Consider the following 24,285-nt stretch of genomic DNA (forward strand, 5'->3'; position numbering starts at 1 on the left):
TGTGTCTGCTACAGGAAAACTGTAAGTTTGATCAACATACCACACCAAGTCAGAACAGTTTGTAGGTCTGTGCTGAGTTTGGGGGATGTAGCTTGAAATCTCTAGGAGTTACAACTGATAGTTTTGGTCTTTGTAATGGGATTTTTGAAATACACTAAACCATGTCTGTAGAATGACAAAGCTAACATACTGTTAAGCTAGCACAACTACATTTAACAATACATAACAAACATTCTTACAGTACTTATTACATACAAAGGCCTCGAATTCAATTTACCAAAGTTTATTATTTTTTTTTATTATTAAACCAAAGTACACTTTAGTTGTCCGCGATGCTGATCGCTCCGTGCACAGTATGCGTAACAAAAATTTTGTCATGAGCACAGATTTTCTCAACACACGGACACAGTCCTCATCTGTGCGCCTGCCACTGACTGTCCTAAAAGATTATCAAAAAGCAGTCATGGGGAGCATGCGTCGAAATTTGCTTGTGGTCAGATGAGTATACTTTGAAAGGCAACGTGGTCGACTGGGCACGATCCGATCCGGAATGCAAAAAAACTATTATTGTTTGGCCTTAAGATGTACATGTAAGTATACAAAGAACAACCAAGTAATTCAAAAGTGTCCCACCTCTGGTCATGTCTTATCTTGCCTAGGGCAACAAATGAGCCAGGACTGCCACTGGCACCCCTTAAAAAAAATACAAATAAAACAAATATAAAAAGTGCTTGATACCCCTGGTGGGGACGGTGCCCTGAGAGGTAACAAAGAGGGACAGCATCAATGAGAAGGCATGAATGGACAGCCATTTATGGAGCCGCTGGTGTGGAGAGCATGCTAATCTAGCTTGTACATATTACATACAGCTAATAATGGAGAAGAGCTTTCAAAGGAAATTAAATTTTAGCAGTAAGTCAGAAATGTGGTTATGCAACCCACAATACACCATGATCAGCTTCTCCTCTGCTTTACTGCTGCTGTCAGATTGGCACAGGGCTGAGCAAGAAAAGGGAAGTGGGTTGGGCAGGAGGAAAAATCGAGGGAGAGAGCCAAAGAAAAACAGAAAGAATGAAGTACTGAGCAGCTTTTAATCAAGCTTGAGCAGTGGGATAGAAGTTAAAAGCAGGTAAGTGGGGTGTTGCATTGCCCCCCATCAGTAAATCTATCTATCCATCCATTCATACTTGGCTCCTCACAAACGAGCACATGCACGACACCATTCAATCAGTCCATAAGGCAGGAGGCTGATCTGTGGTCTAAACAGAAGCCTGAAAGAGCCTCCTTGCATTATATAACCTCTAAGAACAGAGATTCAGCTCTTAATATCCCTGGAAAAAGCCATTCTTATCCGTCTATCCCCTGCACCTCAGCTGGAGAGGCTTCTTGTTGTGGTTTTAGGCAGTTAATATCTATAAAGCAAATTTCGATACGGCTCTGCACACTAAAACCAAATTGAGGATTACTGGATGTGACCCCTGTCACTTGGGAGAACATTGGGTTATGAAATAAACTTCCAGCAGACAAACAGACGTCTGCATGAAGCTCTTTGAAGCAGTCCTGCACAGTCAGGATGTGGAGGACCCAAGTGTCTTTCATTTCAAAGCAAAGTATTAACGTATGAAAACGCTTTTTGTTCCACAAAAACCTCCTCACAAAGACTCTAAAAAACCTTCGCCGACCCGCACAAAATTGACAGTGACAGTGAGGAGATGCCAAGAATCACAAGAAATCCTTTAACATGAAAGGATTCCCTCGTTGGCAGTGCACGCTCACTATAACCGCAGTGTGACAGCTTTCTGCTCTGTCTGTTTGCCAGGAGGTGGATTTATTGGCTTGGGCACATAAATACAAGCGTATTTAAATGGCAGTTAGCAGCAGCTCCAGGTCTGAGAAATGCTTCCAGAGTGCAAGAACAGATAGAAAAGCATTGTTAATCACAAAAGTCATACTGGCAAACTGATCCAGCAGACAAACAGAAATGTATCGAGAAGAAACACAGTTCCTAGATCAACTGGAAAACAGCACATTGTAAATACACAACAAAAGTAATTCAATGCACATAGAGAATGGACTCAATTGACTATGCGAGTCATTCCCAGCAGGAAAGCTTTTGTGAGAAAATGTGATGCTTTCAAAAATCCTTGTTTAATCATACATCACATCCAACTCTCTCACCATCTAAAGACTGGACTCATCTGTCCATAGCACACAAATTATCACCAGTCATGGCCAACCAAACAGCCATTATCTTCTCACGATGTGCCAAGTGTTCTCTTTTAATCAAATCAGATTTGATGTAGGGGCAAAATAAGCTTTTTATTAATCTCCTGTTTGTAACTGAGTCAGACCCTGCACTCCTCAATAGACCCAGACCCAGCAATAAACTAATGAGATGCAGCGTGTAAAAGGAAGTCTGAGCTGATGGATCGATGAGACAAAGTGAATAGACAATTAGCCAGTAAAATGCAGGAAGTGACTGGTTCTGTAGGGTTAACTGAATTTCCTGTTACAGAAAGGCTCAAAGATGCTAGTTTGGTGCATCTTACATAAGCTATTTGTGGCATCTGAAAGTTTGATTGGATTGGCATATTTGAGTGACTTTGTCATGTATTTACATTGAGGCACTGAAACACAGTCACAAAGAGTGCTTGGAGTTAGATTTCATTTTCCTCATCTACAGTTGATGGTGTGGGTTATTGTGTGTGTTAGTGTGTGTTTGCTCACTGGCAGAAAGGCAGTAACTGCAGTAAGGTCTCCTTGGTGGGCTGGGCAGTGAATTCAGGCAGTGTCTGGATCAGTTTATTCATCAACATACGCAGGTACGACTGCAGCTGTTTCCTCCTCTCCTCCACAAATTTGGCATCCTGGAAATACACACATACGATGTCTTAAATTAATAGACCACCACCAAAAAAAGGAGAGAAGAAAATTGAGTCATTATTAAGTCACACCTCATATCATTCCAAACTAAAATGACTTTCTTTATGCTTTCTTAATTTTGGAATAATGTGCAGGTCAATAATTTATATGCAATAACACTAAATAAGAATCAATGCTTTAACCCTCTGGAGTCTGAGGCATTTTTTTGGATAATGGAGATGTTTTGACATGCCCTGACATTTGTGCTTATTTCAGCTACTTACCCCATATTAACTGCAAAAGTCTCATTACACAGTAATATGTGAGCAACATGTATGTACACAATTGTTATTTTGAGAAATTCAAGTTTAAAAAGGGACACTGATATAGTGTCATAAAACACATACTAAACATTTTTTCACAAGATTTTGAGTGCTGGATTTGGTATACCAGAGTCATAGTTACAACATGTTGTAAAAACTATCCTGTCCATACATTCACATAAAACACTACATTGATTTAACTTTTGTATAACACCTTTTGTTATAGAAAGGCTGCATGCGAGGGTGTGTCAATGGTCATAAATATTAATGTACTCCACACCTAGGTTGATAATGACCCACCCCCTATTGGGGCTATCAAAGTGGAATGCCACTGTGAGGAAACAAAAAGAATGAATGTGAGGCGACTAAAAGAAAGATTTTTTATTTTTATTTTATTTACAACAAAGTGCACAATATAATCAAAATATAAATAATGAGGGTCAGTGGCAGATTTTTGAGCACAAATATTTTTTTGGTAGTTTGTTTGATATTTACAAATTACCTTTATTGTAACATGTATATATTAAAAATGTATAATATTTTATTATAAAAAAAAATGTACCCCTCACATGGCCTGATCTGTGTTTTGTTTTTGTTTTTTCTGAATTTTAGCATTGAAGTACCAGCTTTACAGGTCAAGTACAGAGGTTGTAATACAAATATCAGAGGAAGCCTATTTTATCCGTCCTGTTCATGATATGTGCCAAGCGGGCGGGCACGTATCATAAGACTGCACACTTAGGGTGCTTCTCAAACAGAAGGCTGCAGCCTAGTAAGGCTGTGTCCTTCCTAGACCAGTCCTTCTGAGGCTGAAGGCTAGACTCCACCTCAGCACTCAATGCAAGAATGATACAGTCTAGTAAGTGTGCATGGCAAACCATAAGCTTAGAACCATGTGATATTTTTCTTTGTTTAAAAAACCCATATGCTTCATAAAACGAGAAATATGTCCTCAATCCGTTAATTGTTTTAGCCAAATGTTTTATTCACAAAGCTAGAGTCACTCAAAAAGCCTTGATATAATACATTTTGCAGCACTGATCTTAGAATTTATATTTAAATCCTTTCAAATATGAAAAAACAGACCAATTGACTTGTAAATCTATACAACTTTTGAAGCTTTTCAAATTAATGTAATTGCCCTTTTATTAATTTTATTTATTTTTGCTCTATATCTTCTAATTTGTTAAATTGTCTTACCTACTTGCATTTTTCTACATATTGACTTGGTGCAAATGTGAATAAAAACTTGGAGAAAGAAAAAAGTTAGCAGCATCATAAAGGTTTCCACCTCCGCGGTCACAACTTATTTTCTACCTTTTTCTTTTTATAATTTTGGACATATGCAAAAGATTGAGGGTGATTGAAGGCCACAAAGGATACACCCGATGCATACTCCAAAACATGGCAAAGGCAGCAGCAAAACGAGGCTCCCTTTCAAGTGTCCACAAAATTGGCCTTCGATGGTGCTTGATGACGTGGCAGCCAAGATATCCAGCCTAACGAGGCTGCAGTCAAGCACCCTTAGTCTGTTGCCCTTTGTCAGAATCACATAAGGACATGTGAAATCCTGGCTGGCCGTTTTTTCAGGTCAAAAAGGGGACATGTCCGGGAAAATGCCCGGGGACATGTTTCTTTTTGGTAGTTTATTTACACCAAAATGCAAAATATAATCAAAATCAGTATGGGCGTGCACTGTATATGTCTGTTGATGGGCCATTGCAGGACATATTTTTAGCACATTCCAAACATGTACACCTGAGCAGATATTTGCAAGCACAAGCTTGGTTAATGAGGCAGTATTTACAGTAAACACTGCTCATAAGCTAGCCAAAACTAAAAGTTACATATTTTTTATTTATTTTTTCGAAATATTACAAACCAGTTGATTTCAGTCTGGTTATAGGTCTGAAATTGCCAAACAAGTAAAATATGTACATGCTTACCTAAAACAACGTGTTAAGTAATGTAAGTATGAATAAATGACTTATTGAATATGAATAAATGACTCCACTGGATCAAGTCATTCTTTAAAATGCAACCGTTCATCAGTCACACTCTTCCTCAGATGAAAAGGTAAATTCTTCATCACTGTCAAGGATCAGCTGGAGAGCTTCACACATATAGTGTGCCATCTTCCAAAAGCAATGAAAAATCAATGAATCTGATGAAGCTCGATGCCGTGTTTTTTGTTTTTTTTTAGCATTGATGGGGGTGTTTACCATATTTATAAATTCATCCAGGTAATTACCATGTGAATAGTGCACTCTGAAAATGGGTGTGTCCTGAACAGTGCTAATGAGATGAGACAGAATAACTGTACCCCTCGTAAGTTTCATACGCATTACATAATCTAATTCGAAATGTAAAACAGTCTTAATTTTGTATACGTGGATAATACAACCATACGGGTAGAGACCAAGGAATCCTCCTCCACAATCTTGGCCATCAAGTGACAACCAGCCAGGCAGCCGCACCTTAATCGACCGGCAGCCAACGATATGCTAGCTCGTCCAACGAGGTCCGTAGAAGGCTAGTGAGGAGCAAGCGAAACTCTACCGAGGCACGGGCAGATACAGAGGAATCCTCCTCCACAGTTCTGGTCACAGCTTGTGAGAGAAAATGCAAGCAGATAGGTAACCGTACCTCGATAGACAGGCAACCAACAGATACTCAAGCTCACTCCAACTACACAAGAGAGAGAATTTAGACTTCACCATAAACAGCACACACGCCAACAGTAACAGGGAACAATAAACTGGAAAAGAAGGGGAGCAAACACAAGGAATAAGAAGGGAGTGCAATTAGGAGAAAACAGGTGGCAGCGGACATGAACCTCATCACTGTGATCAGCATCTCCACGGGATCAATTAGTGTTCCCATGGTAACGCTGATCACGCATACTGGCTCCACCTGTGACACACAGCGGAGAGAAAAAACAAACAACAGTTAGAGCCGGCACACATGTCGGAACCGTGACACTTTTCTAATGAACAAGTCAAAGAGAACTAGGGCGGATGGTAATATTTTCAGTGAATAACTTCAATTTGGGTCTGCTCATCATACAAAGCAATTGTATGCATTTAGTAGACTTGGAATATAGCACACTAGTCATACTCTTATCATACTTTTACAGTGCTTTTGCATCCTATTTGATGCTTGAAAGCTGTAGCCCCCATTAAGAAAACAGTGAGCCAGTACTTTAATTAAAATTTCTTCTTTTTTGTTCTACGGAAGAAAAAAGGTTGTATGGAATGACATGAGGGCGAATAAATGATGACAGAATTTTCATTGTTGTCATCTGGACTTGCATACAATTTACAGCATCAAAACATCAGCATCACGAATTTAGCCAGCATATATAAAGCTGATGAATACCCAGATCAAAGTCAGTGCAGTGGCAGGGGTGACATCAAAAGCAGATGAGATAGGACAAGGGACAGCGAGTGAAAGAGAGATGGATTAAAATGTTATTAATGTCCCCTTGATGGCTGATTAATTGGCCCTGATGCTCCAGTTCTTGCCTCTATGAGTGTGTGTGACATCAGTTATGTGTGCTGTGGGAAAGTTGACTACTTGTGCTCTAAATGTAGCATCACCCACTCCAGAGGGCAATGGCTCAATCACCCAGCAATAATAAAGAGCATTAGGGAAGTGTGTTGGAGGATGTGTGTGTGTTTTGGTCTGGCCTCTAAACTACTGTCACACTGCATTTCAGCATTAGCGTGTTGTTAGGGCATGAAGTTCTAATGGTGATCCATCTCCAACAGGCATGAAAAGGCATAAAAGTTGATTATGATATGGGATATGTGGAGGAGATCACTGCTGTCAGATTAGCTTACACATGAGGGCTGTGCCTGCCAAGGCTTATTTAATGCTATGTCTGAGGGCCCCTGCCATCTCTGAAACCCACTTTAAAGGTGAAGAGATGAGAATTATGACAGCAAGTAGAAACATTAGCTCTTTTTTAACTAAAAATGTAACAACAACATCAAGTAATTTTCATCATGAATTACATGTTTATAAGTCCAAATTGACAAGCAACAAAAGTATTTATCCCAACTAGGCACACCCATGAGGAGCAACAGGACATTTTATTGGTAGTTTAGTTTCTATTTTTACTGTCATGTTTTTAAAACATTTATTTAGAAACTACTGTATGGGTATCAACCGAGCAAAACAGGAAGTAAAGGTAAAAATCCCATCGATTTCAACCGAGCAAAACAGGAAGTAAAGGTAAAAATCCCATCGATTTCAACCGAGCAAAACAGGAAGTAAAGGTAAAAATCCCATCGATTTCAACCGAGCAAAACAGGAAGTAAAGGTAAAAATCCCATCGATTTTTGAAGTAATTGATTATTAATGCTAGCTTATAAATATTTAAAGACAGATGTAACGTAATCTCTGTGACGTTTAATCAATGCACACATACTTCTGTTGAAGCCATCAGTCCACATTATTTCAACTTATATTATTAAAAAAAATATGTTTAATAGTGGAATTCATGGTGCAGATCTTGAGGGGGAAAATCCAACAGTCAGAGAATCATGGTAGACAACCCACGGCAAAAGAGCTCTGCAACAATCTCCCTCTTCCATGACACACTGCAAATGACACAATCAAGTTGGTCTTCCTACACTCTCAAACTACATATATATTTGTATATATCTGAATATTTTGAAATAAACTTCATTATTAACAATATATTGTTTCTATTAGGGTTTTCATAAAATATTGATATATTGATCGGCACGTTATTATATAGACACTGATATATAAACATCAGCCAACATTTAAATTAGAAGCCTAATTTGTGTGCTTTCAATTAATTGCCAGTTGCCTTCCATTCAATGTAGTCAGACGTAATATCTTTGGGAGACCACAAGGGGGTGATATAATATTAGATTATTTTTTTTTCTCTTTTAATTGATTATCACAATTCCAGTGGGTCAGAATATTACATACACTAAGTTAACGGTGCCTTTCAGCAGCTTGGAAAATTACAGAAAATATTGTCTTTAGGCAATTCGCTTCTGATATGAGGTGTACTGAATTGGAGGTGTACCTGTGGATGTATTTTAAGGTGTACCTTCAAACTCAGTGCCTCTTTGCTTGACATCATGGGAAAAATCTAAAGAAATCAGCCAAGACCTCAGAAAAATAAATTGTGGACCTCCACAAATCTGGTTCATCCTTGGGAGCAATTTCCAAATACCTGAAGGTACCACATTCATCTGTACAAACAAGTATAAACACCATGGGACCACGCAGCCATCATATCGCTCAGGAAGTAGATGCATTCTGTCTCCTAGAAATGAATATAGTTTGGTGTGAAAAGTGCAAATCAATCCCAGAACAACTGCAAAGGACCTTGTGAAGATGCTGGAGGAAACAGGTAGATAAGGATCTATATCCACAGTAAAAGAGTCCTATATAGATATCAACTGATAAGCTGCTCGGCAAGGAAGAAGCCAATGCTGCAAGATCACCATAAAAATGCCAGACTACAGTTTGCAAGTGCACATGGCGATAAAGAACTTACTTTTTGGAGAAAAGAACACCATCCCAACTGTGAAGCATGGGTGCTTTGCTTCAGGAGGGACTGGTGCACTTTACAATGGCAGCATGAGGAAGGAAAATGATGTGGATATATTGAAGCAAAATCTCAAGACTTCAGCTATGTAGTTAAAGCTTAGTCGCAAATGGGTCTTCCAAATGGACAATGACGACAAGCATACATCCAAAGTTGTGGCAAAATGGCTTAAGGACAACAAAGTCAAGGTATTTCAGTGGCCATCACAAAGCCCTGACCTCAATCTGATAGAAGATTTGTGGATAAAACTGAAAAAGCATGTGCGAGCAAGGAGGACTTCAAACATGACTAAGTTACACCAGTTAAAATATTTAACGGCAATGCTACCAAATACTAACAAATACTAACAAAGTGTATGTAACTTCTGTCCCACTGAGAATGTGATGAAAGAAATAAAAGCTGAAAGAAATAATTCTCTCCACTATTATTCTGACATTTCACATTCTTAAAATAAAGTATTGATCCTAACTGACCTAAGACAGGGCATTTTGTCTACGATTAAATGTCAGGAATTGTGAAAAACTGAGTTTAAATGTATTTGGATATTTATATATGAAAAAATACCAATATATATCAATAATCATCAGGAAAATCTCCTGACTATCAATCCCACGCCTAGATTCTACACTTATAATCAACAACTTACATTGTTTAGTTTTAAATTTGTTCTGCTGTTTTTAATTTGATTACATCATTCACAACGCTTCATGGGATTGAAATTCTTTGTCATTAAAGACGTTACGTACAGAGTCTTGAACCTTTTGTCTTTTTGTTTGATGGTCAAATACTTTTTATTGCTTCAAATCAAAGTTTGTAACGATGTGATTCACATCGGAGCTGGTTGATTTGGTTCATAGCTTACAACTCTTTTATGAAGGACTTTATGAAATCCCAAAGGGAAAAATTAATGGGAAGAATCCTTCTGGAACCAAGATGGCTGAAAATGTGGATAGGCACTGTTGCCCTCCATTGCACTAAACTATACCTAATGTGAGAAATTGGGGCTAAAAATTATACAAAAGCATTCTAAAGGAGATTGCTATGTGACGCAGACAAAAAAGAAACCACAACAGTTTCCAAAAACACATGTTCTATTTGGTTTTCTTAGTAAAACGCTTACTTTTAACACATTCCTAGTGTGAGGATGATACTATGCTCCTAATTGGATTCTGTCAGGATAATAAGATACTAAAACACCTTTTCACTGAGGGACCACCATGGGCCAGACACCTCAATAAACAAACACACACACACACACACACACACACACACACGCACACACACTCTTATTGCAAGTGCAAATAATAACGATTTTCATACGATATGTTAAAACAAACACTTGCATGCAATTCATGCAAATAACTTGAGACAAAACCAACAAAGTACACTTCCTGGCCCAAAGGAAAGTTGCATACAATATTATTTCGGTGGACTGCTTTTAGCTTTGATTAGGGGGTGCATTTGTTGTAGCATTGTTTCGACAACCTTATGCAACTTCACAACATTTATTTCCATCCAGAATTGCACACACTTTTGGCCAAGATCTTGTATTGATGAAGAGAGAGTCGAACCACTCCATAAAGTCTTCTCTAGCACATCCCAAAGACTTTCAATGGGGTTAAGGTCAGGACTCTGAAAATGATTCCTCATACTTCCTGAACCACTCTTTCACAATTTGAGCCAGACGAATCTTGACATTGTCATCATGGAATATGCCCTTGCAGTCAGGGAAGAAAAAAATCCATTGATGGGATAATGTGTTCATTCAACACATTCAGGTAGTCAGCTGACTTCATTTTATTGCTGCATAATGTTGCTGAGCCTAGACCAGACCAACTGAAGCAACCCCAGATCATAACACTGCCTCCAGAGGCTTGTACAGTGGGCACTATACATTACAGGTGCATCACTTCATGCGCTTCCCTTCTTACCCTGACACACCCATTGCTTTGGTATAGGGTTCATCTGGAAGCATCAAACCACATGACCCTTTTCCATTGCTCCAAAGTCCAATCTGTATGCTCCCTAGCAAATTGAAGTTCTTTTTTCCAATAAGCCTCACTAACAAGTGGCTTTCTTATCACACAGCTCTCATCACACTGTGCATGTGGAAATGCTCTTAATTTCACATTGCTGCGAGTTCTACTGTCGATTTTTTATGATGTGTCTTCAAGTGTTTTAGTGATCACGATCATTGAAGATTTTTTCCAACCACATTTCATCTGCAAAGCTGGCGGATCACCACTATACTTCCAGGTTTTAATAATGTTTAACAAAAAATAATGTTTTTTTAAATGTGTTGGACAGTTCTTAACCCAATTCCAGTGATTTCAGCAATCTCCTTTGCTTGATGCAGGCTAATAATTTGCCCCTTCTGAAACACATTAACATCTTTTCCACGACCACAGAATACATCTTCCGACATGGTTACTTAAGAAATGAGAAGCTACACTGCATCAGTTAGGGTTGAAATAATTGTTGCCAGCTGAAACATAACAATCACTGCAATAATGATCCAATCATAGGCTCTTAAGTATCTGCTTATTTAATTCAAAACAGCAACTTTTTTTGGTCAGGCAGTGGCCATATTCTTCAAAGTTCTGCCTGATTGCTCTTCGAGAGGAACAGGCGATGAGACTGAAATCACTGCCAGACGCTGCCATTACTGCCAATAAACACTTGCTGGAGTGCTTATCCTTTTTCACATGCTATTGTCTGAACAAGGAGATGGCTTTAGGCAGCTGGTGGTACACAGATAATTGTGTTTTATCTTGTAGAATCACATGTGCAGCATGTATGGACAAGTGTGTAGACTTAAAAGAAAGGGACACAATGTCTGAAGATGACAAAAGTATGAGTGTGGTTCAAGCTGGTAAAGTGAAGCACAACACAACCCATCATAATCTTCATGAGAATTAATTGGTTATGACTTAAAGAGGAAAGCAATAGATGACTTATGCTGATCACTGCTCTAAAGGTTGTTAAAGGTTGTTAATGCAGAATTACATTTTATTTAAAATGACTGATCTTAGTTCAGGTGAATCTGGGCTGTCATTAAAGTGTTAAACTTTTGATGGATGGAGTAATTTGACAAAACAACATGACGCCGATCACTACGGAGTTTGTCTTTGGGGGAAACAGCAACAAAACTACATCTGGTAAGAAACCGAATTCATTTTTACATTGAAACCTGTTTGAGTCTTTAGTTTTACCCGATATGCCATATTAGTTTTTAAATTTGAGCAATTTATTGAGAAACGTCATGCTGCTAAACACAGTGTACAATAGCACAAGGTTTTCATTAGACATCCTATATTTACTGTGAATTTTTACATTGAGAGAAAAAGGGAAAGTTAGGATGAAAATATGCTGCATTTCTGTGACCAGTGTAGACAGACAGCACACTGGAGGTAAAGTCATTCACTAAATAGGGAGCATCCTAAAGCTTTCCTATGAAGCCAAGTGCATTCAATTCAAACTTCCTATCAAAAGTTCAGTTTCAGGCTGCAGGTGATGTTTGGACCACTCAACATGTTTGGCAAACATGGGACAATGATAATCAGTACATAGATTCAGAATTTATAATGTATAATTTATTTTAACATGATTGCCGGAGATCAGAGAATGTGAGCGGAGCAGTGATAATTCCACCTGAGTGGAATTTTTTTCTCTTGAAAAAGAGAAAAACATTCAGTGCTCTTTTCTGGATAACTTAATACATCCTTTAAAACTGAACACAAATATAGGATGAGAAATTGCTCATTTCATTTTACAGACCTAATGTCTGATGTCATTCAATCAGAAACCTGTTAATGTATCAAATCTACAGTAGCCTAATAATCATTCTGTGGAGACAACTGAAAAACAGTTATGAATTTCACTTTTACTTGTATTTCCTGGTACCAGTCCATATTTTCATTATTGTCATAAATGACTCAAACAAACTTTAAACTTGAAAAGATTGTGGTTGTCTGGGTCGGTTGTGTCACTCGTGTCCAGTTTAAACCGAGAAGCGCGAATTTGCATGTACGCGAGTTTCTGCACCACCACACCTATGTTTTTCACTTGTAGAGGCATGTTTGAACTTGTTTAAAGTAAATAAAGTTAAAAACTGAAATTTTGTACGGCATTATTTGAAGATGTTCAATGACGTGCTAATAGAGAAATATTTGACTAATTACAAATGATAATGAAGGTCTGTTAGACCCGATTATCTAACAGATGTTGTAAACCATTACAAAATAAACAGCGATATTTTAAATACTAAAACACAAAAATACAATCACATAATTTCAGATCTGTACATTACTAATCATTTGATATTTTAATAAATGTTGGCCTATAGTCTATATTTCACACAGAGGGCAGCTCAGCCCATGTGGGCAAAGGGGCAGTTGCCCGGGTAACTGAAGCTACCCCCTGTGTGCGTGCTTGGAATTTGTGAGCGTGAGCGGTACTTGAGCAGAGCGTCCGCTTGGGCCGTGAGCTGTTTTGTGGAGCGCACACGCATGGAGCGGGTTATTGAGCGGAGTGTCACACCGCTTCGATCACATGCTCTAGCGGAGATTAGACGATGCTGGCCAATCCTGGAAACTTTATAAACAATTTGAATAGAACAAATCTGACTTTCTATAGCTTGGTATCATTTAAGATTTTACAACTTAGTCCCGCTGTCCACATATATGGACATCCATTTTTAGGAAAAGTATTTGCTCTACAAATGTCAATGTTTTTGCATGTTTATTAGGTGCTACTAGTTACAAATCAAAAAGGGAAATGGAAAATGCACACCGCAGTCAAGCTCAGGTCTCAAGAGTTTAAGCAAAATGCAGGGAAATGAAAACATGAAAATAATTCAACAATAATTCAGCAATAATTCAACAATAAAACTAAATTTCCTACACTTTAAGTCTGTATTCTTACTTGTGCAAAAATGCTGCTGGCCTGCAGAGAAATACATGCATTGTGTGTGTGTGTGTGTGTGTGTGTGTGTCACTTGTGCTATGGCTCTGATCAGAACTAACCAGCTCCAAATCTTTTGATCAGTTTTTAGTAACCACACAGACATAATAAAGCCGTTATAATGTCAAATGACATAAATAATATAATATAAATGTCTTATCAGTGTTAAAAAATGGTGTTAAACATATTTATTGATCACTGCTTTGAACACATGTTGACAGCCATACCAAAAACACATCAATACAGTCATATACTCAAAGGCAAAGTTGGGCTAACACTACAAGGCACTTAAACAATTGCAAGATTATAAACTTATAATCTTAAAAATAAAGTTTTCATCAGTCAGCAGGAACCACCTGCCAAGCACAGGATGAGAGATCAAACATATTTCACACGTTTTCTTGCACATTTCTCGTGCTGTCTGCACAAGAAAAAAAAATGCATACACACACCAGGCATGTTGCATACAAAATCCAGGAGTCATAATTTATTCACTTTGACTTTTGAAAGCAGAAATGGTAAACACTGCATTAATGAGAACAGGGCAGATCCTCCTGGGGCTGTCATCTTTAATGCAAAGATAATGCGGAGATCAATTGAAGCTGCGCACAAGAAGCCCGAAGAGACAACAGACTGTCTTCTATTTCTGTGCCTCCCTCAACCTTTTGTTTAAGCCAAATGATGGAGATTCAATAATGTATAATGCAGGTAGCCAGTACTATAATGACCATGCAATGCAAACCATAAAGAACTTCCAGACACAAGAATATATGGTAACTAATGTCTCAAACCAGGTGTTTAAAAGGCGAATGTACAATGTAAAAGAACAAATGGGTCAGAAAATGTATGCCGACCTGCATAGGCTCTGTGAATAATTCAGTACACAGCAAGCAGCTGGTCACAAGTGGCAGTCTCAACCTCCATTGTAAGTCTTGTGCTAGAATCAAAGACTGCATCCAAATTCCCGTATTTTCATAGTATGTACAGTATGACTGTATGGTTATTGCACGTTGGCACTGTCCTTGGACCCAAATGTTTTTTTACCTATTTTTCGAATACTGATCATATTTGATATATTAATTTCTAAAGCCTCTACACATCATCAAAATGATCAATAATTTGCTTAAATAAAACAGTTATTTGTAATAGACCAGAATAACATTTAATGAATATTAACTAGAACTTATGCTTACTTAATATTTTGGACATTTTATACATCATTGTATTGCATTTCATCATGTATTATGCCCACCACAATAAAAACAGAGAGTCTGGATCATTCAATTAAATGTATTCACTTAAATAAAGTAAACAACACAAAATAATAGAATTTTACTAAGATATATCTGATTAATACATTACTACAAAAGCCTGATGTATTAAATGTGCTTCAAAAAACATTAGCAGATTATTTTATTTTTGTTAAGGTTTAATAAACAGTACCAAGTGTGTTTTCACACTATTGTTTCAAGTGTGCAGTCTTAAATGAAAGGGACACAATGTCTGAAGATGACAAAGTATGAGTGTGGTTCAAGCTGGTAAAGTGAAGCACAACACAACTCATCATAATCTTCATGAGAATGAATTGGAACAATACTTAGCCCCGCTTTCCACATATGTGGACATCTATTTTTAGAAAAAGTATTTGCTCTGAATGAAGAAACACAGAATCTCAAAGGTCTTTCTTTATGTGAAAAAGGGCTTGTGGTTTAAACGGAGAGTCTTAAAGTAACGTGTGAAAGTAAAGAATTTTGAATAGAAATATTTCACTATTGCATAATATAATATATTATAATTAATATAATATAATACACCTTATTTTTCTACGCAACTAGGGCACCACCATTACAACTTTGAATGTGGACCACTTTCGATATCAGCCACTTCAGTGATACAAAAATACTAGATTATGCTGCTTCATATTACAGGCTGGCAATATATGTCATCATATTATTATCATTAATTTCTATTTTCAAAAACAAATTGGTTCAGAATGTGTATAGTTTTACTGTTTATAGCATTTTGCCATCGTTTCATCACACACAGAATGAATGAAGTCAGGCGTTGACAAGAACAGTCCTCCACGCCGTCTGACATGCCTCCACAAACTTTACACAACCAGCAGAGAACAGAAATCCGCTGGTAAAATGCTGCTTTAACATTCTTTGCATCGGGGTGGTGGTGGCGTAGTGGGCTAAAGCACATAACTGGTAATCAGAGGGTCGCTGGTTCGATCCCCACAGCCACCACCATTGTGTCCTTGAGCTTAACTCCAGGTTGTTCCGGGGGGATTGTCCCTGTAATAAGTGAACTGTAAGTCGCTTTGGATAAAAGCGTCTGCCAAATGCATAAATGTAAAACGGCAACTTGTTTCATCCTGACAAAAAAATAAACGCATTATTCTCACCGTACTATTCAGAGAGTATTCTTTCTTTCTTAGCGACGCAGATATGCATTCAGCATGGCTTATGAAACATTGCCTTTGGAAATAAATCAATCAATCAAGGTTATCTGAGGCAGGTACATATGAATGGAGGTTTACGTGGAGACAAGAAATACTGCATTGTCACGATCTTGATATAATAGCTATTTAGGTTGGCTGTGTTCCAACAACAACAGTGTAAATGTAATATGGACCAAGACTAAAGTTGACCAAAAAGAGAACAGATAATTTAAGTAAATTTTATTAAGTTTTAAAAGTTAAATACGAATAAACGACTTCTTAGGGTTTATGAAGCACACATACAGTACACCTATGACAAAAGCATGACAATCATTAAAGCCCTAAAATGGAGATTTAATCATCATAATCGTCATTATCGTGAGAGCCTTGAAACAGACAATTAATCATGAAAATCGCAATTATTTGTTTGACAATTAATCGTCAGCTAAATTTCATAATCATGATAACCCCAGTTCCACTCAAATTAAGGTGTCTGCCAATTTTTTATAATTCAACTTTTCTAATCTGGCAGCTCCTCAGCTCCCATGGTCTTATGGGATAACAAAGTGTCCAATTTTTGCACTCTTCTGAATCTAAGCAGATGTAGTGTGTCATCCAGGTATTGTTTACCTTATGTATCATTAATACTGGGGTTTTGGACATCCTACTCATTTGACATACTGCTTTTTATACACAGAGCAGCAGGGAAGTGCTCAAATTCAGATGAGGAGAGTCAAATTATTAAAAGCACAAGAAGTGATGAGGAACAATTTAAGGAGACTTTTGTACCTAAACGAGCACCAGCAGCAAAGCATTAGTCAAAGTCTCCCTGTCACCTTAAGACTGTTCCACCTCTAAGTATTCTCTCAAAGTACCTCAGATTCTCTACTCAGATTCAGGCCTGTGGCAATGTAGTACAGTATCATCTATCTCTACATCTGTGAATCCCAGCTGCTGTGAGGATCCTATAACAAGTGCTCTAAAGCATGAAAAACATGAACATTTGCCCATTTTCATCATTGTAATAAATTCTCTGTGAATGTGGGTTATGAAGATGGTCAGTGATTGTTCCCACTGGAGACAAGAAATGTGAACAATATGAAAAAAAAAATTAGTGTGGACTATTTTATTTGTAAGATCTAGATAATATATGCAGTTTAAACAACAGGGGCCTCATTAAAGGGATAGTTCTCCCAAAAATGAAAATTCAGTCATTGATTATTCCCCCCTGTTTTGTTATAACACCATATGACTTTCTTTCTTTTTCTTTAACACAAAGATAGATATTATGAAACAATTATGTGCTCACTGATGTCATACAATGGCAGTATGTGGTGACCACCTCTTCAAGCTTCAAAAGGATGTAAAAGTATAGTAAATTATTCCATGAGACTCAAGTCTTGTTCCGAAGGCATACAATAAAGTTTGGTGAGAAACAACTGAAATCTAATGTATTATTAAGTGAAACTCTTGACCGACCATTGACCTCCTGTGCGCACTCATAAGACAGACTCCACGTGAGCTTTAGAGCTCCTTGCATGAGAGCAACAGTAGTTACGCTGCTGCTCGCGAGGTGGGGCGAAAACTGGTTTTGTTATCAGTTCAACTTCAGATTGACATTAATCCTCATTCTTTAGGACTAACTTATATACAGTAAAGAATAGTTTGTATAAGCCTACTAGTTTTTAAGGCCTAGAATAAAGAGTAACATTTATATTAAAAAACTACATTTTGTGTTTATTGAATTATTCAATCAACCAACATTAGTTTTGAGAGCAAAAACTAGGCAACAACTATGGTTTTACCGACAGGGAAATTTAGTTAACAGTGACATTGAGCAGAAAGCTTACATATAACCAGTTTTGAAAGAACTGCTGATAAAAAGTTAAATGATCAGCATCGATTGATGAGATGAAAAGAAAATTGGAGATCTGTGTCGGATGTTAAAATCCTGATTGGAGCATCCCAAATATTCAAGTTTCAAAAACTAATGATGATGATTAGTGGGCTGAGACCCCATCACAAAATGGACAAAAACAGGTACACGGTGGACAGTAACATTTGAATATGCAAAACATTACCGTCATAATCGCAGTACAAATCGCAATCACAATATTTTTCAAAATAATCGCAATATTACTTTTTTGTCCAAATCGTGCAGCCCTAGTTCCTAATACACAAAGCTAGGTCAAACTGTGTCAAGAAAGTATATTATTACAAAGATACACAACGTAATTAAATCCCTTTACTTGGAAACACCCAGGCAGAAGTGCATACACTTATCTGTTTACGTATGTGGATGCTGGGCATTGTGCAGGTATTACACATTGCCATTGTCCTATTTCGCAGTGAGGCTATCAGCTGAGAGCAGGGACAGTGAGCCCGGCGGCCTGAGGAGGGAGTGTACATCCAATCTGTGCTGACACCCTCAACACAGCCAGTCCCCAGACCTCATTGGACCTCTTTTGCTCTTAGCTCACAAAATACCTCCATCAGCCACTCAACCTATAAGTGGAAGAAATAAACCTACTGCACAAGCATACATGCACATTAAAAGGCACAAAAACTTGCACTCTGTTATAAAACCTAGTGAGCTGCCTCATCAAATGCACAATACTGACGTTAAGGCTGTTCCAAAAAGTAGGCTGTGTTTTGGTCAAATCTTAAGTCAGCATCAGATATATAATTTGTGGAGAAGGCAATTCCAGAATGTATTTTGTCGAGCTTGTTGAAAATGTTTTATCCAAAAGCACTTTTCCACCATTGGGCTGAATGGTTCTGAGAAAGGTGAGGAATGGTTCTGAGAAAGGTGAGAAAGGGTTCTAGTAGCATTCTCTCGAGCACGGTTCGGCATGGTATGATTAAAAACCGTTCTTGGCCTGGATTTCTCGGCACAGTTAGCAAACTGTGCTAAACCGTGTTGGTGGAAGGGCTTTAGTATGTTGCCACTCATGATTGTCAATTTGCCAACACCAAGATAAAAAAAAAAAAAAAAACTGCTGTCTGCACACTGAATTAAGATACAGACTAGGAAAAAGGTCTAGCAAAATACATTATTTATTAACTTTTACATTGGCATGGTGAAAAAGTGGAAAGTTCAAGTGAATTAAAAGCCAGACCAACAGGAGTAAATGTTTCAGCACATCGCTTTCTACAATATGCCAAGGTAACACAGTTGTTTCTAGGTAGCTGGCCAAGTTTGCTAATATCTGGGTGAAGTTAATAAAAGTTAATAAAAATGTGTGTATGTTTAGTGTAATTTTATCATTTTATGGTTTAACTAGTATAGTACATTATTTTTCTAAAGCCTTTTTCGCCAGGGAGGTAATTATGCTAGCTATCTAATTAAAACTCTTAATATATCAATCAATTACTCATATACAGTGGCAAGAAAAAGTAGTTGAACCCTTTGGAATTACCTGCAAGTTACAATAATGAACAAACAAAACCTGTTTTAACTGATAACACAAAATATTGTATTTTTCTTGTGCATATTGAATACATAATTCAAACATTCACAGTGCTGGTTGAAAAAAGGATGTGAACCCCTAGGCTAATGACGTCAACAAAAGCTAATTAGAATCAGTTGGCAAACCTGGCATCAAATTAATGTAACGAGATTGGAGGTGTGGGTTAGAGCTACTTTGACTTCCATGTTTAAGAAGCACATTTTGAGTTCAATATTACAAGAAGCATCTGCTGACGTGGACCATGCCTCGCAATAAAGAGATCTCAGAAGACCTACGATAAAGAATTGTTGCTTTGCATAAAGCTGGAAAGGGTTCCAAAGTTATCTCAAGAGTTTAGATATTCATCTGTCCACAGTTAGATAAATTGTCTATAAAAATATATGAATTAGTACTGTAGCTACTCTCCCTAGAAGTGGCTGTCCAGCCAAGATGATTCAAAAAGCACATTGTAAAATGCTCAATGAGGTAAAAATGTATCCTAGAGAGACCACTAAAGACTTAAAGGAATCATTGGAAATTATCCTCCATAGTGCATGACCCGGCACTCGCTCCAATGTTTACCTCTTATGCTGTTGCCAGCTGACGTATTTATGTAAATTCTAATCCTGCTTTCGCAGCACCACAACGGAAATCGAAACCGTAACTGTGCCAACTGCTGGAATGGCACAGTATCGCAATGAGAACCATTCAGACTGATGGTGGTAAAAACGGCTAAAGATGTGGGTCAGTAGTAAATAACATGTACATTATTTCATTCAGTACCAAATTGTTTTAATAAAACATTTTTCAATCTGATTAAAAACTTACTACATGGCCCAATATTTGTATGTTCTATGCTTATTGGAATATTGCATCATTAGCCAAACAACATGCTAATGTCAAACTCTTTTGGAATCCGTTGAGAGTTCAATCTCTGTGTGAAGCTCTATTTGTGTGGCATGTGGAGTTGCAGCCTTTGTTGAGTGAAATCAGTCACTTATAAGGTTCTGTCTTGGTTAGGATGTTGCCTTAAGGTCAAAGTATACTTCGGTTTTACACGTTCTGGACTTATACCACTGGTCTGTTGCTTGATTCTGATTGGTTGACTTATGTTCTAAGGTGTGAAATTATTAAATAAAATCACAGCTATGAAGTAGTTCCAGGTCTCGACTGCATAACGGTTCCATATCACTACGCCAAATTATTTCAGTTATTTCAAAGAGCTCTACAGGCTACCACAGCAAAATAATCAGTTAAAACAAACACATTATTTAAGAACATCGGATAAAAATGACAATATCTATAATATCCCACATTGATTTCAATTTCGGTTGAACAGAGGCCTTGCCTCTCTCGAACTCTTTAACTCTCATCTCAACCACACACACACGCAGACACACATACATACTACGGTGTAAAAACCGTATCATATTATATTGTACATTACGACGCTCACTATATAATACCATATGAATCGTACGATACATAAGCAAACACATAATGTAATTAAAACCAGGCAACATTGAGAGCCGCGGAACAGTCTCCTCCCACAAGAGGCGGCACTAATCACTCAAAGACAAACAGAGCAACACACTTACAGTCATACAGTAGGCGAGAAGATCGATGGCAAACGGCAAATAGATTGTACTGTAACGGTACAGCTTGTCGAATTTGCCAAACAATGGTGTCATGTCCTGCTATTACAGTACATCATGTCGTTTTATGCCGACATCTCTATGCAAATTGGTGGATTTGTGAGGCAGAAACAGCATCAGTAAGTTGAACAGCCGCCTCTCCCAGCCGACACTGAGCATGACATGCACAGCAAGATGCTCATAAATTATGAGTCATAACTATCAAAAAAAGCTTATTCCAAAAAATCGACAACGCAAGAAACCCACGATTATATGAGACATATAATGATAATTATCTGCTTTTGACTTCGAAATGTAAACCGATTTGAGAACAACACTTGTGCACATGTTATAAGCTGGTAATAACGTCAGTAAAATTTACACGTAAAGTGAAATGTAAAGGGGAAGAGGGCAAAATAATTACGTGCGTGATAGGTTTTTGCTCAAGGCGCTAAATAATATTGGATTATGTACCTATATCATAGAACCAGAGGTCAGGTTCCTCTCAAGTGTTTTTCTCACCTCTAAATTACATTGAAATTAGTTTTTTCCTTGCTACAGTCACTTCAACTTGTTCACAGTGGGCTTTCAGACAAGGCATGATTTTCTATATAGCTGCTTTTTTCTATAAATCTATGTGTTTTGTTAAATGTGCTATACAAATATAAATGACTATAGTCATTCATGAGTGTAGACAAACACATTTTCTTAAGAAAAACTTGAAGATGATGTTGATATTAATCATATTTTTTCAATAATAATGTTTTTTTTTCTATGCTTATTGGAATATTACATCATTAGCCAAACAACATGCTAATGTAAAACTCTATTGGAATACGTTGAGAGTCCAATCTCTGTGTGAAACACTATTTGTGTGGCATGTGGAGTTGCAGCCTTTGTTGAGTGAAATCAGTCACTTATAAGATCCAATCTTGTTTAGGATGCTGCCTTAAGGCCAAAGTATACTTCGGTTATCTACGTACTGCACAGTACACGTGACACAAATTTCATTATCAGCACAGTATGCCCAGACTGTACATGTACAGCCTAGTTTTTCTAGATACATGGACAGTCCGCGTCCGTGAATAGTCGCACACGTGCCTGCCGTTAACTGTGTTAAAAGAGTATTACAAAGGAGTCGCAGTGTGCATGCCTCAAATGCTTCCATAATCATTCACAGTCAAAAGAGTATAGTTTGAAAGGTTAAGCGCTTGACTCTCCGTGAGACAGAACTGCACGTGGAAAAAAGCATTCCAGTGTGACCTTACTACTCACACTAAAAATACCATAGAATAGAGCAGAGACATGTGATTTTGGATGCACCTTTGGAAAAACACTCAAAAAAGTGAAAAGGACAATATGGAACCAAACACAAATGCACAGACAGGAAGACTAATACCCAGTGTTTTTAATAGGATAACACTGACTAGTTTCAATGGTCAGCACCCTTAAGATGTATTCCCTTTTAAAATCTTGAAGTGACAACAAGAAAACACAAATTGAAAATGGTGCCTGTAAATTTGATCCCGATAAAAAAAATAAAAAAATAAAAAAAAACTGCAGTTGTAAAAAATAAAAACACAGCTGAGGAGCTTATGCGGTGATGGTTTGACAGTAGTGCTGACAGTCGCCACTCTTTGAAGTCATCATTCTTTCTGTGGCTGGCTCAGATCAGCACGCCTCTGCTTGGTATTCAGGGCACATTTGATGGGCAGGCTGGGGAGCGTTTAGTGTTTGCCCTGCGAGCCTCTGACAAATCAGCTGTTTAGGAGCTGTCAAGCTGGCTGAGCACCAAGGGGTCTGACATGGCCCAAGCACATGGAGTCATGGACACAGCCAACAACAAGACAGAAAATGTCATATTCCAAGATCCCAAAACACAAGTTAATGCTATAATAATATAGGCAAATATACGTTATTGTCTCAGACACCATAGGATAATGTATACAGCACACCAGCATAACAATGCAATATGTGAAACACTGAGAAATCTTTTTTACTTAATATTTTTTACTGAAATTATATCTTTTGAATTTATACTTTGTTTTTTTATTTTTGGCACCATTTTGATTAAACTCTAGTGACTGTCGTGCGTGAAAATCCCAGGAGATCAGCAGTTACAGAAATACTCAAACCAGCCCGTCTGACATCAACAAACATGCCACGGTCGCAATTACTGCGATCAAATTTTTTTCTCATTCTGATGGTTAATGTGAACATTAACTCAAGCTCCTGACCCGTATGATTTTAAGCACTGCAGCCACACAATTGGCAGATAATCGCATGAATAAGTAAGAGTACAGGTCCTAATAAAGTGCTCAGAGAGTGTATATATATATTTATATTTGAATGCACTGAAACTGATGATCTGATAAGCATGATCTAATGTTTGTTAATGACTTATACCACTGGTCTGTTGCTTGATTCTGATTGGTTGACAGACGTTGTAATTTCTCGTGAAATTATTAAGTAAACGCACAGCTATTAAGTAGTTCCAGGTCTCAACTGCATAACGGTTCCATATCACTTCGCCAAATGATTTCAGTTATTTAAAAGAGCTCTACAGGCTACCACAGCAAAATAATCAGTTAAAACAAACACATTATTTAAATACATCGGATAAAAATGACAAACAATGTCTATAATATCCCACATTTATTTACAATTTCGTTTGAAAAGCGGCCTTACACTACTCTCTCTCTCTCTCTCTCTCTCTCTCTTCCACTCGTCTCAACCACACTCACACACGCACATAGACTCGAGTCGCGACCCCGCGACTTGATCAATACAACAGTTTCTAAATCATATAAAATAACTTTTAATATGTGCAAGTGTTTAAATGTATTTTGTCCTGCACTTTTTATACTGTACAAACTATAGATTCTATCCCCTAACCCCACCTCTAAACCTAACCCTCACAAAAAGCTTTCTGGATTTTTACATAAAAAAAAAAAACATAATTTAGAATGTTTTTTTAAGCGATTTTATTTATGGGGACACTAGAACGTCCTCATAAACA

At 37.6% G+C, this 24,285-nt stretch overlaps 1 protein-coding gene and 1 long non-coding RNA gene across 3 annotated transcripts in view; one reads left to right on the forward strand and one right to left on the reverse strand.

The window, feature by feature from the left end:
- The window catches only part of LOC127627187 (uncharacterized), an 87,104-nt gene that overhangs the window by 58,117 nt on the left and 4,702 nt on the right, over window positions 1-24,285 (forward strand). The gene's annotated exons all lie outside the window — the stretch shown is intronic.
- Window positions 1-24,285, reverse strand: part of snx29 (sorting nexin 29) — a 144,882-nt gene that overhangs the window by 4,664 nt on the left and 115,933 nt on the right. For both annotated transcript variants that reach the window (XM_052103465.1, XM_052103464.1), the window contains exon 20: window positions 2,728-2,867. In XM_052103465.1, the coding sequence (XP_051959425.1) occupies window positions 2,728-2,867 (140 nt within the window). The remainder of the gene's footprint in view (window positions 1-2,727; window positions 2,868-24,285) is intronic.

The sequence above is a fragment of the Xyrauchen texanus genome, chromosome 33 (genome assembly GCF_025860055.1).
Source record: "Xyrauchen texanus isolate HMW12.3.18 chromosome 33, RBS_HiC_50CHRs, whole genome shotgun sequence".
Lineage (NCBI taxonomy): Eukaryota > Metazoa > Chordata > Actinopteri > Cypriniformes > Catostomidae > Xyrauchen > Xyrauchen texanus.